At 42.3% G+C, this 18,668-nt stretch overlaps 1 protein-coding gene across 5 annotated transcripts in view; it reads right to left on the bottom strand.

Annotated features, from left to right (window-relative positions):
* Positions 1-12,925: 12,925 nt before the first annotated feature.
* Positions 12,926-18,668, bottom strand: part of CLCN4 (chloride voltage-gated channel 4) — a 45,188-nt gene continuing 39,445 nt past the window's right edge. For all 5 annotated transcript variants that reach the window (XM_005434514.4, XM_027798656.2, XM_027798659.2 and 2 more), the window contains one exon: positions 12,926-17,210. In XM_005434514.4, coding sequence (XP_005434571.1) covers positions 17,120-17,210 — 91 coding nt within the window. In that variant the 3' untranslated portion in view covers positions 12,926-17,119. The remainder of the gene's footprint in view (positions 17,211-18,668) is intronic.

The following is an 18,668-nucleotide window of genomic DNA, read 5'->3' on the forward strand; positions in this document are numbered from 1 at the left end:
GCTGCCTCTTTGATTGCGAGAGGGTTCCAAGAGCACAGGCACCCTGGTTAGGTGCCCAACATGAAGGGTGCAAATACATGCTTCTCGAGGGTTACCTGTCCCGCTTTGTGTTGATTGATAGGATGCACACCGTTATGGGGCCCCACAGGAGGGCCTCAGCTGTGATGGCTTCTTGCCTTTAATTCTGAGCCCATGTTTCTGCTGCTGGGACATCAGCTACAGTGACCTTCCTCAGGCAGACAGCTAACAGTGGGGAACCCCTGAGATTTCAGAAGGAGCACCATTAGAGATGTTTTTCTTCCTCAGGGCAGGGGAAAATCTGACCACTGGCTGAAAGTGAAGCACAGGAGGAGCAGAGACAGATCACACTCAGCAGAGCTCTGCTGGGGCTGTGCTTGCTGTGCTTGCTGGAGGGGACACATCTCTCTGGAGGCTGGAGTGATGCTCTACCTAACGCAGCCTGAATCCTAAATCGAGCCACTGGGCACCATTCCTGATACGAATACACTTAATGCAATTAACAGGAATCTAGCTGATGTCAAATCGGTTTCCAGTGCTTGTCGAATCTTACCAGCCTTGCAACTACAAGTATGGCTATACTGAACCCTGTGATTAGCGATTAAAACACTGCTATATCTTCTTTCCTCCCTCCTACCCAATTATCAAACCCATCATCAATGTAATATTATGTTGCACTAGCTGCTGCTGAGACCGAAGGCTGTGCCCCTGCTGAGGTGGAGGATATTGTCCAGTCACAATAACTCCATCATTGTCATGGAAAGGAGCATGGCAGGAGCTATGGCAGCGCCTTTGAGTCACTGGAGAAGTCACCTGAAGAGAGGGTATCTCTTGACATCTAGATAAGTAGGCTCTGGCAACCCTTCCCAGCAGCTCAGTGAGAGCCAGGCAGCTCATTGCTGCTGCAGAAAAGTGCTCCTTGGTGTCTTGGGACAGTGTTTTGTGCGTTAGGTTCTTTCAAAAAGGAGCATTATTTATTCACCTATTTCAGCTTCTTTAAATCTATGTGCCTCAGATGTAACACAGGATAGGGCCATTACAACTGACAAGTTTGAGCTCTTGGATAATAGAGGCCCCACAGAATTTCATTCTAATTCCTGCATTAGGCACTTCCTCGTTTTTTTCATGTGAGTGCAATCGTTCACATAAAAGACAAAGAAAATAATGCCTTCACCCATTACTTACTGAACCTGTGTTGGTAAGGTTTTTAACAAAATACTTAAAGCATTTCAATTAATTTAAAAACGTAACTTGCATTATCCTGCCAGAGCAGTATAGACATTTAGATGCTTTGGCAAATCATGCCCTGTTTGAGGTCTGTTCTTTGTGCTGATTTTTAGTGAATTACTCTTGCTACTGTCTTTTTGTGTGACATTAATTAGAAGCATGATAAAACCAGCTGGAAAAACAACATTGAATTTAATGGGTGGATTTCCTATTATCTTTAGTGTTCAAGCATTTTTTGATGTGTCTTCTGCATTTAGCACAGTATCCTTCTGCTCTGTGACTGGGCTCCTAGGAACTATAATCATATAAATAATTATTAGATGGAAGCTAAAAACAGCACGACTGTACTGAACAAGTGTGCATGATTACAAATGTGTCTGTATCAGTGGGAGCGAAAGAAAGTGAATATGCCTCAAATGTTCAGATGTTAATAACTCATTACTCAGGGCTCATAAGTATTTGTTTAAGGGATGGATTAAAGGGAACTCTTCCCTTTTCCCCAATTCATTTGTTTCTTCTCCCATATTTAAAAATTGACAGCAGTTCAGAGATCTGCAGAATTTGTTGAGGTTTTTCCATGTTTCACTTCTAGACGATTTTATCTTCAGGCTGCCAGTTATCAGGCTGAACTAGTTAAAGGACACATTTCTGGATGCCTCACACCAGTATTTGTGAACTCAGCCTCATGTTATCCATGGCATAAGATGCCAGTCTTCCAACACCAGTTCTGTTGACAGACACTGGGGCAGTTGATTGGCAGTGGGGTGTACTCTCAGCTTCAGGTACATACTTCTGAAGTCTTTGAAGACAAAAAGCATTGGAACAAATTGGCAGATAGGAGATTACAAAGCTGCATAGCCAGCATTTCACAAATGAAATGAGTGTTTTTCCTCGTGTCTTAGGCTCCACATCAATCAAGTCAACTATTAAAGAGCTGTTAAATATTGTTACAATGATTACTTGAGGCAAGGACCAAACTTCTATACTTTTATAGCATATGTGAGATACATGTATTTAAAGTAACGTTGGTTAACTTTCAGAGAATATAGGTAACTCTTTTAAAAAAAAATCCTGTCATATATTAATGCATTTTTAGCCCTTCAAGGGCAAGATTTAAAAGGTGAAGGAAAAAAATCAAAAAGTAAGGTAAAAGCTTCTGTTGAGGGAGCTGGGATGCATGCCTACATATTATCATTTTCCTCTTTTATTTCTACCAAATTTCACTTTGGTACAGCAGATGGCTATAGTAACAACATGTCTGTCTCCTTGGTATTTGTTGGCAGTCAAGTTTGCTTTTGTGTGTATAGGGTAGAAAGAAGCTTTAAAGGCAGTAGCTTAGGATGTGTGGTGCATGGAGCACTAGTAAAGTGGTTGAGACACCGCTGGCAGCAGAAGTCTGCAAAGAAACCATCATATCAGAACAAAACCAGCTGTCTGCCAGCACCACAAACTTTAGGAAATGTTGTGGGTGATTAGTTGCTCCTCTTAATGTGTGAAAGCTGGCCTGACTGCATACAGGCAAAATAAACTCCCTTTTACTTCTTACCACTCATACATTGAAATCACAGAACATTATGGGATTGATTATAAACCATAAAAGCCAGGAAGTTCAGTTTCAGAGTGAAAACCATGGCAATGACTGTCTCTTTCTATTTGGATGTCATTGCGTGAAAAGCCAAGGTGAAATGAAAAGGAACAGGAAAAAAAAACATCAAATGGGAGTGGGACAAAAAACTCTAATGGGAAAAGCAACTCAGTCAGGAAGGAACACTCAAGCATATAATATAAGGCACCTGGCCTCTCTGAAGCTTTTGGTTTTTTAAGTAAACCTTAGTGGTCCTAGAACAACAGCACAAGAACGGTCCAGCAAACACACATTCTGCTGAGTGCCACATAGTCTTTCCCCCAAAGACAGAAATCCTTCCCATTTCCACCATCCCACTAGCTGGAATATTCTAAATAAACACCTCTTCAACCAAAGCAAAAAAAGAACCTGGATTGATTGAAAAGAAGAGAGTATAAAAGGGGGTTTTGTTATGAAACCCGTCAGTTAAATTTTTTTGAGATAAACTGTTTTGAAGGTCATTTTAAAATTGAATCAACTGTGATTGTAAATCTGGGAATTTAACATGGATTAAAATTATCCTTGTTTTGTGCTGCAAGGCAGTTTGAATGTTTCTTTCTGTGAGGGATTTCTCTCACTGCATTGATTATGAAATAGGTGTAAAAACCAAGGGTGGAAGGTGGGGCTGCTTAATTTTATTTTTCTTTTATATACCTCTGAGCCTTCTGCCTTAAGCAATCATAACAAAGATAAATATTTATATAACACCTGCCAGTCTATGGCTTAAAAGCACTTCACACACTTCAATATATACTACTGCACAGACAAAGGAAAAATACGGTTCTAGGGTGAAAGGTAATTTCTAGCTGATGGCAATGCTGGAAAACAGAAAGTAAACAGGGTTTAGAGCAAAGTAAACCAGAACTATTCAAACTGGGAATTGACTAGAACAAGCTAATACTTCCACTCCTGCAAAACTTGTCAGTGGGAATTTCAAAGCCTGATTTTCCTTATCTTTTGTAAACAGGCTGAAAATCTTAGGCCCCACAAAATAAACAGATGCTTTAGTACTTAGTCTAACAAAGGATAAGATTTTATTCCCCCAATTTAGTAAGATACAGCCTTGGAAGAAACGGTAAGATCTGAGTGAAATTGCCCACAGGGAGTTAAGAGGGGCTGTATAAATGAATAATGCTTTTTGCCTAAGCAATAAAACTAAATTCTTGGGTAGGGGGAGACCGCAATATTTTTGAGTGCTTTTTCCTCACAAAAATGTCACAAAAAGATTTTCTTCCATTCAGCATGATCCACTTCATTGTACTTACAAGGAAAGTAAAGGAAATGAAGACTTTTATTCTCAAACATGCCGGTTTTGCTTCTTAATGCTGGTCAGCAGCCCAGTGATTTAGGAGGCCTCCTCAGGAGAATACCAGGACTAGCAGATGATATCAGAGAGATCTTTATTTTTTTTTCCTGCTCTTACTGGTCAACAATGAGTAAATAATTAATGATTTACTAGAGAAAGCTGGGGAGCAGCAGACCCACGGGCCTTAGGTAAAAGTCCTAGAGGCTGCTGATGTTCACTTTCACCCTGTGAAATGCATATTTAGAATTTGTGGAAAGTAGGACACCTCTGAGAGGAAGGCATGAAAGAGCCCTGCCTCCAAATGCCATCTCACAGGACAGATTTATTTCATAAACATAAGCAAACTTCTAACTTTTGCATGTGTAACCTTAATTATAGCAGATTTCAACATTTTTTTCCCCTTTTAAGCCAGTTAAGAGATTTTTCTGCTTACTGGGGAGACTATTTTAAGAATCAATTTAAATATCCTAAATGATTCTGTATAAATAGTACAAATATGCTAAATTTAACCTTTGAAGTAGTTCTTAGCTCTTTTGCTTCCAAAATGAAATCGACTGAATAAAAATTGCTCTGGATTAAAGAGGCATACTCTATTTCACACTCGGCAGAGAGAGACCTCAGCCCAGGGCTATGAAGGTAACTGTTCTATAATGAGCAGCTTTGGTCCCTAACAGCTTCAGGTGAGGTTTCACAAAATTTCCATCACGTTCTCTCAGATCCCTCAGGGTCAGTAGGAGCCGATTTACTCACTGCCAGCCACATTGGTCCGAAACCAGCTGGAACAGGGCAATACTGCTACCTCAAGACACTAACCCTGGCCCCGGGGTATTCTAGCTCTGTAGGTGCAACAGTTACCCTCCGCTAATCTTTTCTCCACCCTTCCTAGGAGGGATGATTGTTGCTAGCCCAAGCAACAAGTTGCATTGCCTCTTGTTCAGGATCAGTATCTTTCAAAGACAGCTGCAGATCTCCCAACGAGGGTGCTGTGCTTTGCTGTGACTCCCAAAGCTTTTGAGGACAGCCTCCAGCACATGGGAGAAACTTGGCTTATCATAGCCAAGCCAGCCTTCTGGCACCCCCCTCCCACCTTTTGGGGCTCACAAATCTGCCCTCTCCCCAGTCTGAGCTGGTGCTCTGGCAGTGCTGAATGTCACAACCTACTTCCTTGGGTCACCTGCCTGAAAGTAAGAAGCAACGCACCAGAAGAGTGTTGCTTGGCTGCTCAGCATGGAGCTATCAGCAGCTACAACCTCATTTTCTCATGGGACTTCCCTGACCTTCAGGCTACGAAAGAGCACAAAGAAAAGCAGTCTTTGCCTTTGCTGCTGAAGCTAGGCCACAGGAATGCATGAGGCTGGGCCATGGCATGCAAAGGGAAGCTCTTTAGCCTAACTGCTATGGCATCTGCTTCAGAGGTAGGAGACTTCAGTGTTCTGTCCTTGTTCCCAAGCCTGGTAATGTATTGTACGTTTAAGAAAAGTAAGAAAAACACATAAGCAGAGTTGGGAGACAGGGTGGGAGTGCAGAGCTTCCTTCTACTAACTGCAGCAATATCTCACTTCTCCCTCCTGCCTTTCTCATGTTAATTTTACTGGGGGTGGAGGGCTGATGTCAGCCTCCTGAAAAGAAGTTATGGGGGTGGAAAGCCCTGAGCCCTCATTTTCTGCTTCCTGCTCAATGCTCTAAGCACATGTAAGATGCAGGCTGCAGCACGAGAAGCATTTCCACAAGTTCTCAGACATCTTTCATGGAAAAAAAGTGAGCAAATGCTCCGAGACTTTGCTCAGGCACATGGTCCGGAGCGACAGGAGGCTCCTGTGATCTCCAATACAGGGAAGAGGTGAGACTTTAAATACTCTGGTGTTTTCAGTAGCTAACATCAGGTTTTGCCTGCTCTGTGTGGTGGCTACTGTGAAACCCATTCCCTTGCACTTAATTCTCATTATACTTTTAAAAGGATATTTAAGCACCTAACTTGGGGTTGTAAATTGCACAGAAGCCTAAAGATTGCATGTGGTAATGCTGCCCGCCAAGGAGCCTATGCCTTTTTCTAGATCTGGCCAAATGCTTTATAGGGAAGGCCTTTTGCTCAGTTCTCTCACTGTGTTTACACATGTTTTAGAATTGCCATTGCAAAATAAGAGATTTCCGTGCTCCAAGGGCCTCTGTGCATTCCCTACACAGATTTTGCTATGCCAAGGGAAATGCTTATGCAAATAGGAATGGTGGTAAAGAAAGTGGAGAAGAAAAATATCAGGACAGAAGAACAAAACTGCATTTCTTCTAGTTCCATCAGCTTGGCCATATTTTCTTCCTGACAACAACTTTGAAATGGCAAAGGAATTCCTTCTTCCAACTCTTCCTGTGATCTAAATGCATAATTGATAAAAACGTGTTGGTTACATGAAAGCCTCACAGAAAGCACCAGGAAGTCACTGCAGATATTTTTTTTTGTGCTTTTGCCGCTATGTTTTTACAGATGTGATACGTGGTTTAAGAAGCCAAAGCAGACAGTAGTGCTTTAGCTCTGCCAACTATTCCAAACAAAGGAAAAGGTTTCTTTCCCTTTCCCTCCAGAGTATCAGTCTATCAAGCTGGGAAAAAAAAAAAAAAAAAAAAAAAAAAAGAAAAAAACCACAACACTTTAATTGGCATATCTAAGAAAATTCACGACCAAGACTGCGTTCGGAGCAGACGACGGGCAGGTGTGACCGCGGACAGCCGGGCCCGCGCAGCGGCCGCGCTCAGCCCGCGCTGGTGGCGGCGCCGTGCCGAGGCTTGCAGCGCCACCTGGCGGCCGCCAGCCCACCCCGCAGCCTGGAACAGCTGCTCGCAGTTGCGGCGGCACCTGGGGGCGGGGGCGCTGGGGCACGACATACCCCGAGCGCCCGGTGCAGCGGCAGCGTGAGGGGGGCGTTTGCCCCGGCCTGGGGCAGGGGCGCCCGAAACGTCGCCTGCGGGTCCGGGGGCAGTCAGTGCGGAGCGCCCGGGTGGCACTGCCAGTGCTCCTCCTGCACTCAGGGACGTCGGCCTCTTTCAAGCGTCCTCTGGTACGTGAACACCCTTATGATCGATCAGGTCTTTGAAGCTCGCAGAAAATCTAAAGGTGAAAACAATTGTGGAGCCCTTTTGGCGCTGCAGGAAAGGAATGAGGACGGAGGGTGCTGGCTGCTGTGGTGAAGTGCCAGCCCATCGTGCTGGGTGCAGGTGGAGCTGTAGTAGGTGTAAGGATGGGTTTGGTTTTGCAGTGCTCTGAGGAAGGCAGGCTGTGTGCATCTGGAGGAGAAATAAGCTAACTGCCGTTGCTGGCACGGCTGCGTAGCGCGGTGCTGAGTGCTCCTCCCCTGACAAGCTGTGAGCCTAGCAGCAGCAGGCGGTGGGAAGACAATGGTCAGGAGACCTTCTGAGGACCAGCTGGAAAGTCAGTCCCAACAGGGAGGATCCTCAGCCAAGTATCTCAGTTCTCCACCTTTTTCCTCTGTGTGTTTCTGTTCCCAGAGCCCTACAGCGCCAGGACAATGGGGGTGGGAGGAGGTGGTGGTGGCAGTGGCCCCTGGCTGTGCGGGGAGGAGGTGATGGCTCTGCTGCTCTAACTGCTGTTTGCATGTCGCTCTAGGTAGAGAAGGGCACCTGGTGTTTCCATGTGTGGGGCCCGGTGTACCCGTGGTTTGAGGGAAAGGAGTGGTGCAGACTGGGCTTTGCTGGAGGCCGTTCGTGCCAGGAACCACGGGAATGAATACATAAATGTACTGCTGAGGGAGCACACAGGATGAAGGCATTGCCCCTGCGGGAGCAGGAGTGCAAAGGGTCAGTCACTTGTTTCTGGGCCTTTATCTTGTGTCAATAGTGAGTAAAGAAGAGTAAACTTCTTTGACGGGGGTGAGAAGAGAAGGCTCACCTTTCTGCAGAGCCATGTTGTGTGATCCACAGAAAAGCAGGTCCTGTACTTGTCTGTGAGGGGTTGGCACCAGGCAGCTGCATGTGCTCCGGCATGTCCCTTTGCCATAGGAAGACATTGTAGTCTCCCCCCTCCCTCCCGCTATGCCCATCAAGCAATCACAGCTGTTGTAGGGTTTTACGCTGGAGAGGATGGTCTCACAATGTCTGAGTTTGGCACTTGCACCAGCCACTTCTCACAGATCCCTGGTTTCCCTGCACACGCAGGCTTACCTCGAACAGCAACATCGTGATGGTTTCAGCAGGGAGGCAGATGGGCAGCAGGAGCCTTACCTTCAGTTCTCGCCTCTCCATCCAGTGAGCAAATGTAACCACTGGGAAGAAGGCTGTTTCCTTCCCTGGCCTAATGGATATGTTCATGGAGAATGAAACGGCTTCGGTAAGAAAGGCAAAATACTTCATAGGCTCCTGAATGGGGCATTCTCCTGAGAAAAAGGGATCTTGGCAAGGGAATAGTTCCCCCTTTCCCCCCCATATTGAGGAAGCTTGAACACCAAGCAGCCAGAATTATAACATTGAGCCAGAAGAAGAGCAAATGAGAAAGTGTATGCTACTGTGGTCTATATGTACTAGACCATCAGATGAGCAGGCTGGCCTCTGGTCCTGGTCCCCTCAACATCTTGTCTTTTACAATTCACCAGCAGTGAATGTTTATTCAGTGGAAATAACGTTGGGAACTAGAATATTGCTTAGTTAATGACTTTGTTCCTGGCAAATTTGCATTCTGCTTGATAGTCCCACTTCAATAGAAAGAGCAGATGTGTTGATTTGTTTGGGGGTTTTTGGGTTATTACAGAGAAGCAGGGAGGCAGAATGGGCTGGGACTGAAGGTTGAACAAGAAGAAAGGCAGAAGTGTTAGGAACAGATTAGGAAGTGAGGAAAGAAGGAGGGGGATAAGGGTGTTAGTTACCTGCCCTACCTAATCATCCTTACACAGAGGGAAAATGGTACCCCTGGAACAGCGCCTGTGTATCTGGAAGGAGGCACTCTGGCATGGTGAGATTACTAAACAGGAGTTACTGTAGCTGCTGAAAGCACAGGGATTTCTGTTGCCTAAACCCAGCTTGGCAGAGAGAAAGGGAATGGTTTCATGTATGTTCCCACAGGCTTGGAAAGGAGAGGTGCAGCAGAGACTATGACTTATTCCTTGTGCTCCTGTGACTAGTGCTTTGTGGTAATGTTCCTTAAAAGTTGAGATGTGGCCAAAACATAATTCACATTCAATGCTGATTATCTGTGATGTGGAAAACCTCCAGCCAGACTGTGTTTGTACCTCTAATTATAGTATCACTTGAATTAGTTAATTGAATAAATAAATAATATGATGAAACAGGTGCTAAAATGTAGGGCAGAGATCAAAAATCATTAATTACTGCAGTCATCCAAATGATGATTAATCTCAAGTAGTGACTGTGTAGAAGATTAAATATTCTGGTCAACAACAAATGGATGTTAGGTGTTCTGTCCTTCGGCGTTGTCTGTTGGGTTTTTTCAGCCATTTGAATAATCTGTGCCAGTGAAATACCTTAAGGAAAGAGAAACTGTGAACCAACTGTTTAGCAGTCTGGAAACCTGGATTTTCAAAAGTGAGGAATTTTACGGAGACAAACTCAGACTTTGTCCATTCTGTTCTTGTAGCTGTACTTACATGAAGTCAAGTACTGTGTTCAGGCTACAGTAAGTCCTAAAAACCTGATGGATCCCCCCGGTATGGTAATCATGAGAGTATAAGCAGGAGCCAAAGTTCCCTATAAGAATCAAAATATGGAGCCTGCATCTCAACATCACTCAGAATAGCCAGCTGAGATGTCTGTAAGAAGTCTAAAATGCTTGTAGGACAATGCTCCTTCTGGCTTGCCAGGAAGCCAACCTGAGCAGCAGTTAGCAGAGGAGGACCTGCAGTGGGGTACATAAGTGAGCTGTGCTTACATCAGCAGGTCAGGTGCTGCTCAACACCTAGAAGACCTGCATTATGGGGTTTAGGACATTTACCTAACATTAGGTAATAGTAGCTAGTGTGAAAAAAGAAAGGATGGTGATGGCATCTTTTGTGCTTTGTTTTAATCCGGAACTCAGTGCTGACCAGGGCCATTCTGGGGACTTTTGTAGAGTTTGTGTCCTCCCCCTCATCTCTGAATTGCAGCAGAACTTAAGTCTCTTTCTTCCCAGGCTGGGGGACTCGAGCAGTCTGGTTGCCCTCTCCAATTTATTCAGAAATTTTGGTGCCTAACGGTCATCTAATCTGAGAGTCAAGTGAGTAAAATCTGTCTCTAGGCAAAGTGCAACTTTAGCAGTGATCTAAACATAAATATACTTTATAAATCTTAAGGCTTCATAATAGGGAAATACCTTTCTATGTTACCTGGTGGGGAACCTTAGAAGTAGATAACTACAGTTCGTCTCACTTTTTAATTATTTGGAATGGTGCTTTGCCATGGCACAATTATTGCAGCCACGCATTCTGCTGCATTTATCAAAGGAGAAATGCTCAGCTAGCATTTGATGCACCAGCCTTGCAGCACTCCGCATCAAATTATGTGCAGCACAGTCACGGCCCAGTTCTCTCTAGCAGCTATTGAAAGAAAAAGTTTACTTCAAAGGTGGGGAAAGTTGTCTTTAAGAATATATTAGGAAAGAAAAACAATAACATTGGTTGTACTTTATAGAAACAGATGTGATTTTAGCTTTAATTTAGGTATTACTCCTTCTTAGTGATGAAGCTAGCCAGTGAATGCTTCACAGGGGATGGTTCTCCCAAGAGTTAGATACCTCTGTGGATGTAACTTTGAGACAATGAAGCAACTCTTCCTAGCTAATACAGTTGACTATATTACTTCCCCCCCCCCCCCTTTACTGAATCTTTGTGGATTAAGAAAGGCTGGTTAATCTGTAGGGTATGTGCTCTATAAAGACAGCTGGCTCACACAGACATTGCTCTGAATGTCGTACAAGCCAGGAATGGACCACAGGGGCTTTGTAAATCCCCACAATGAGCCATGCACTGATTATTCAGGCTGCAGAATCATTTCTCAAATGAAACACAGCTGAAGTGCCAAATACTGACTCTCCCCGATCCGGCTGTTACATATGGTAGTGTCTTCCTAACCAACTGACTGCTGTGGCTGGGGAAAGCACTGTATCTATAGGAACACTCAGATTGTTTTGACCCTGACTATATGAGATAATTCTGAGGATAACAAGGGTTGAAATCATTAACTGTGCTTCTTAATTATGCTCAGAATGCAAGAAAGATTAAAGGAGGGATGCAGAGTTCATCAAAAGCTGTAGCTACAAGTCAGCAATTCCTGTCTCGTTCTGCCCAAGACCTCACAACTGCTTCGGGATACAGTTCTTACAGTCATGTCCCAGTTCCTGGTGGCTTTCACTGTGAAGTCACTAGTTACTGGTTGAGATGGTGAATGTGTATAGATTGATCTGTGCAAATGCAGCAGCTATTTTTCTGCAAATTTCATATTTTTGGTATTGCTTTGTGATAGCAAGCCAAAAACCAATCAAAAAACTCCATGCAGTATACCAGTGCCAGTAAGGCTGTGTTTGCTGTGCGTGCCCTCCAGCAGGCAGCAATACAAAATCCTGTATGCCACGAGAGGGGCTTGTCCACCACAGGTGCACCTTTCCTGTGTGGGACACAGTGTCTGTGCTTGGTGAGCATCTGGGCCACCACCATGAAGAGGAGCTGGAAGCAATGTCACAGTTGGAGTAGAGGAGCAGGACAGCACAGGGGAATGATGTTGTTTGTAGGAAATACATGGGGAGGAAGGAACTCCTGAAAAAGCAAAAATGCTCATGGATGGCAATAGGCTGCTTGGTTTAGCCAGCATGAGGACCTAGGCAGGATCCACAGTACACAGCTGTACCAGGGCAGCGCTGAATCCCTCTCAGCTTTTCCCAGCTGTGCCATCACAAGCAACGACAGGTAGGTCGAGGGCTCAGTCCCCCATGTCCAAATAGAAGCTACAGGAACTATTACTACTTAACTTGCTGCATGCCTGATGCCTCCTGGCTTTTTGGTAGATGCGCTGGAACGTGCTAGGGCCACAGCCATCCAGAGAAGAAGCCAGAGGCCCTGGGACTCCAGCATCAGCTTCTGAAATAAGTAATTTAACTTAAACTAGGATGTTGCTGGTCTATCAGTTTTATCAAACTTGTTCTGTGAAGCATGTCTTGAAATCTGTAATGCTTCTTTTGGATAAAACATTAATCAATGTCCCATTTGCAAAAAGCCATAGTGCCTAACATACTAGCCAAGCAAGTACAAAATCAGGATGAAGCCCATATTCTTTGCTACTACCTAAAAGTTAGCCTCTGACAGAGATTTAAGGGATGTTTCATCCAATTAAATGGGCATGATTGAACCTGCCATTTTCAGTCTTTGAGCTTAGCTCTGAATAATATGTACAAAGACTAAAATCATAAGGGCTTTGCAACATCTAGCTTTAAAGAAGTTTCATGGTTATTGTAAACAGAACAAGCTGGTAGGAGAAATCTTTTTTCTTTTCTTTTTAGATTTCTTTAATAAAGGATTTATGATGCTGAAATAAAAAACATTTTGCTCTGAAAATAAAAGAGCCAACTGTCAAGGCTGATCCTTTGAAGTCCACTGCATGAACTTTACTAACACCATACTTAATATTAGCTAACCCATAACTGAGTTAGATAACCTAAATCATTCATCAGGCTTGAGTTATCCCTATAGGTGGGAAAAGAAAAATCAAAATCATACAGAGACATTAAGATAAATACTTCTCCAATTAATAAGATGTTCAAGAAATGTTTTCAGTACTGTAGTCAGTTTTATTTAAAAAATAGAGTCCAAACATTGTTTTTTATAAGGTGCAACATATATACCATTTTACACAATAAAAAAAACCAAAAAAACAAAAACCAAAAGAAAACCAAAAAACCAAGCAAAACTATATTCATAATTGTAGTATCATTCCAACACGGAATCAGTGAGTCTCCTGTAATTCTAAAACATTCTTTTTCTGCTTCATCAAAGCATAAGAATTAATGATTAGTATCACTTTGACAGCCAAAGCGTCTGGCTTACGTCATCCATGTTCTGTACTTGAACAATAAACTTTCTGGTACAGATTGCTTCAAGTACACATGAGAAGCTGAATGTAACTGAACACAATTCATGCAAAACAAAGGTACAATACTGAACTTGCATCATTCAAAAGTTTTTATTCTCTTGTTTACTTTGACATCTTCAAAGTCCAACTGCTTGAACACAAGGATTGAACTGAGGCTACATAAAGTGAACACTATATACTGAAGTATTTATGTAACTTTCAGATTGATCAGGCTACGTGACTTTTTTGAGCTCTACAAATTTAAATAAATACTTAAGGCTGAGATCTGTGCCTCTTGGAATAACTTCTGAGACATATTTGGGAATACAGATGGGAAACAGTGACTGATAATGGACTTGTTATGGCGAAATACATTAAATCATTACATCATAACTGTATTTTTTGAGAAAAGCATGTTATTAATTTATAGTAAGAGTGTTCCCCAGTCAGATGCTCATGCTAAAAGCAATGAAGACTATAGCATGGAGGAATTTTTCTAATCTGCAAAGTCTGTCCCTGTTTCAAAGCCCTCCTTGTCACTCTAGTGTCATCTCAGCCTTGATAATGCCAAGCAGCTGAAGTTAGCTATGACTATGCCATTTCTGGAGAGCTACGTATCAGTCCCTGTTCTAAGGCGGTTTATCATATATTGAGCAAACACTGGAACAAGGAGCAGCCGTACACGTTTACAAATCCAAAGCTTTTTTCCTTGATGCCTTAGATATTTAAACTGTTTCTTCTAAAGAGGAACATGTTTGACAGAAAAAAGCTGTACACCTATTTAACTGCCATCTACTTGGGTGGTAGTCCCAGGGTCAAACTGCACCAGCAATGAGTGCATAAATCTCAATTCCTTCTGTTGTTGTTTCTTACAAACCACCATGCGGGTTTTATGGATCCTGTTTTCAAGCCTTGAGGGCTCCTCATACGCAGGCTAATAAGACAAGGCAACAAGATAGCACAGGGCTGACTGTTGGTTTTAGTGGCTCATGCCTCTGCGTATTAATATGAATTAGCTACACAAGTTTATGCCTGTGCATAGCCACAGACTGAGTTTAAGCTGATAACCCAAATCAATACCCAAGTGAGTTTGTATTCATGGCCAATTTAACCTCGGTTAGGTGACTCCATGCCTTTCTCAGGAAATGACCACGTTTTCCCGTGTTGATATACCATCCTGGCTCCTGCTAGCAAACATTGCCCTCAGTACTACAAATGCTTCTCAGAGTTAGCTCTGCCATGGACTACATTATGATGCGACATGGACTTAGATTTTCCTCACTAACAGAGAAGGCTTTAGACTTCTTCATTTCCCTGACGTATATGAAGCCTCGAGTTTGATTTCAAATAACAGATGAACTCACTTCCCAACTTATTGCTCTTGCTTGTGAGCCGAAGAGGTATTTAGAAGTGTCCGAGTGGGGACCTGTATGCACTTTTGTTTCCCGTGTGAACATAAAGAAAGATGGAGGAAGTGTTCATCAAACATGTGTGTATTAACATTAAGAGCTATAAAAGTGAAAAGAACACAGTCCTTCAGTTTTAATTTCAGAACAAGATTGCTCTCAAAAGTCAGCCTATTTATGTTAGCCAAAATCCTTTAGATTCCAGTAGTTTTGGGTAGAGACTGACATTTGAACTAAGCCTTGCTTGGATTTAGTTGTGGGAATGGACTGATTTTATTTTGTGATGGCATCTCTCTTCAAATGAGGGAATCCAATGTTTACAAGCTTGGTTGTTGGCTTCGTTGGTGTTTTAGGAGTTTGGCTGATGACAGCTTCAAGAATAATGTAAGAAACAACAACATTATGTTTTATTTCCTATTTTCAAAAGGAAAGGGTTGCTCTGTTCTATAGTCCACATAGTTTTAACAATATTCCTTTAATAATACATTGTACTGCAGATGTTCAGTTAACAAAAAGTATACACACTGAAAAATTTATGGGCTTTGGCCAGAGCTACATGTATTTATGTCAGCCCGTTGCAAACACTATTGTTATATGAAATACTCTGCAAATTAAAATTATCCCTTTACTTCCGTTTCTTTTACCTAAACAATTTGGGCCATACTTTGTGTGAATGCAGTGGGACACATGCCAGAAGGAAGCAGGGTCACTGGAGATAAGAGAAGGAATTTGTGAATGTAACTTCAGGCATCTAATTTGGGGTGGACCTGGCTAGTTGTCTCAGTTCAGCGAAACAATAATCATGCATATTGCCTACAGGCTGGGTCAACAGTCTGGCTTTTGTCTGGACTAAGCAACAGGGTCTTCTGGCATGAAAGGACTCTACTCATCTCTGCCCATGAAGACCATCTGGACACAATGGACTCAAGCAACTGGTATCTGTATGAATTTGAACAAAAATACCAGAGGTCTTCCCTAAATGAAGAGACTAGGCTCTCAGAGGGTCTGAAGGGGATTCAGAGTATCTAAGTTAGGATGCAACCTCTCTCCAGTCTTTAAGCTTATAATTATAAAGCAAACACTGGGCAGTGTGGATTATATGTTACTGACAGTAGAATTTGGTCTTCTGTTACTAATAGCAGTATTGGCTAAAGTGCTAGTATATTAACACAGACAGTGCTGACCCTGTGCATCTCACACAGTACCAGAACAAGGGTTTTGGAAAATTTAGCATTTTTACCTGAGTAACTTGGAGGTCCCTACTGGGGACTGTTAAATCTTGTGTTCTTGGTGCAAACAGATCAATAATTAAAGCTTTGCTATCTTCATTTGCATTCTCAATCCTTTGATCTTGTCCAGCCACAGCGCTGTGGGCAGTGATTCCATAGTCCTAAGAACTGGCAGATGCATAAAGAGTAGATCTGCTGCAGAATAAATGTCTGTGACCGTTAATTTAACTTCAGGAATCCCTCAGCAGGTGCACACAAATGCTAAGAAATAACAATGATGAAAAGGAACTAAATGGAGAATCAGGAATCAATGCAGAGCTTCATTAGTTTGTGAAAAAATATGATGTGCACAAGGCCAGAGAGCTGAGGGATTCAATCTCTTGTCACTAACATTGATGAGTAATGGATACAGTCTCCCTTAAGTGCTTTTGAAAACTCCTCCACAGGCTTCTATGTTTTTTCCTGTTGCTACAGCAAACTACATAATACTAAATATTAAAGTACCTGAATGCAAAATTGCATAAAAGCAATAAATCCTTACAAATAAGTCACATTTCAACAGTAATAAAGGGAACTTGATTGACAGAAATGCTAAACTGTATAAAATTTAAAGGACTAAAGCAGAGAGCAGGAGACACTACGTTTTAAAGTGAGATGAAGTGTGTTCTTGCCCCTTTAACTGCAGTCTTCATTCACTTAACTTTTACAAAAATAAATGAAGATGACAAGAACTTTCATTTTAAAATATGACAATTTTTTTCCTTCATGAAAATGGTATAATTCAGTAGCGAATAAATAGCCATGATTTGAGTAACAAAAGCAACTGACATTACTCATACACGCTTTCTAGTTTGGAACACAAATCTTTATGTCTCCTAACAACTTATACATAAAAAGTGTCTGCTAGTCTTTACACCTGCCTCGTGAGTTACTGTGAACATTGTTGCATCCCACTAGCGCTCCTGGCTCTTTGTCTCTAAGCACCACATCACTTACACCCACCAACCCTCCAACTGAGCTGTTGGGAATCTCGTTAAGAAAACGCAGCTTGATGCCCGCAGCTGCTCAGAGCTTCCAAACTGCCTTCCTCATTAAGTAAGTGCCATCCTGCATCCACTCCCTCCGTCAGAGGCATAGTGGGCCATTCCTCATACACATTACGTTTTCTCTTTAAACAAAATGAAACACCGAACATAGCCTTTGTGTTAATCTAGAAGGGACTCCTCTGGGGTTACTTTCTTCTTCCTTTACCAGTCTAGTTAAACATGATAGATTCAGGGTCCTGGTTTGCCATTTGAGCCATATGTCTTAATACATCCTTTTTAGTTATGATACCCAGCAGCCTCCTAGAGGAGAAAAGGAAAGGAAAGGTCAACAATCATCTCATATATCATCCGGGTTTTTTCCCTGTTCAGCTGTAGGGACATTTTGTGAGTGCTTCCACATAGCACTGTCCATCTCATCCATTCCCAAATGGCTATCTTTTACAAAAAGCATTCTCACCTCATGTTTTGTTATTACCTCAGCCACACTCATTAAGTGAAATACTTTGGATTGTTACCTCTTTTTGTTGGGAACATGACTTAAGTGAGGAGCTACAACTACTGAAACTTTGTACAACAAAGTAATGAGTTTCCTTAGGCTCAGGCTGCAGAGGACCAACAGCACAAACTCAAAGCACCGATGCCCTGAGCTATGGTGTGGGGTTTAGTAATACACAAACTAAGCTAAAGCACAGACTTTCTGAAACCCTTACTGTCCAACAGCATAATTCCTTCAAACTTGAGAGATAATTTCTCATTTATGTGAACCTAAATGAATTATACCTGTTAAGATTGATGAGGCTTATGGGATGTCTGGCCCCAAGAATCAAAAATTTCCAGACTGTCATTATTCAAGGGCTTTTATTTCCAGTCCTTGAAGACCACAAGGCACTGAATTTTGAAATTATGGTATTGTTACAGGTTTTCCTCCTCTAATTTCATGTAAGTGCTAGTATTCAAGATAAACATTTCCAAATCCAGGCACCTCAAATCAGGACCTAAATCTGTGTCCCAGTAATGGCTTTTCTTTTCTTAATGCTGAGGACACTGCATAGATAGTAGCAGCTGATACACAATATTTTTTAATAACAAAAAGTCTTTTTGCAGAAGACTAAACTTTAGTCTTCCACATTTGAAAATGGTGGCTCTAGTTTTGCTATCCTGTTGTAAAGTTTCTTCTTACCACTAAATCCTGGGATGAGCAATGATCCCAGAATAGCTCAAATCCCATTGGAATTATGGGATATTATTTCTAGTGCACATAGGGCAGCTTTTTACTTTCCTAATTTCATGTTTGCCCACACTTCTTCAGCTGGTTTTTGTGGACTTTTGGTTTATACACTTTTCCATTAAAGAAGGCTGAACAGATTAATTTTCCTCCACTGATGTCTTTATCACAGTCTTCACAAGCATCTAATCCAGCTGGAAGTCTAGAAACAGGCACGTTCTTTGGAAACAATACTACTTGCCAGATCTGCCTCTGTTGAAAACTCAACAAAAGAGGGAGTCAGAACAGTTTGGTTTGTATTTTTCTTCACCTTATCTAAATGCCAAGACACTAAAGATTTGAGAGAACAGAATGAAAACTTGACAACTAGCAAGTGCCCTTTTGGTTCTGAGTCTGACTTCTGCTGCTGCCCTGGAGGGACACTAGGCAAGCTTCCCCAATTCTTCCATTCACAAAACAGATAAAATCAAAATATTCACTTGACTGTCTCAGAGGTGCTGATTAATTAGTTACTGTCTATATTTGGCTTTAAG

Source organism: Falco cherrug, chromosome 2 (genome assembly GCF_023634085.1).
Source record: "Falco cherrug isolate bFalChe1 chromosome 2, bFalChe1.pri, whole genome shotgun sequence".
Classification (NCBI taxonomy): domain Eukaryota; kingdom Metazoa; phylum Chordata; class Aves; order Falconiformes; family Falconidae; genus Falco; species Falco cherrug.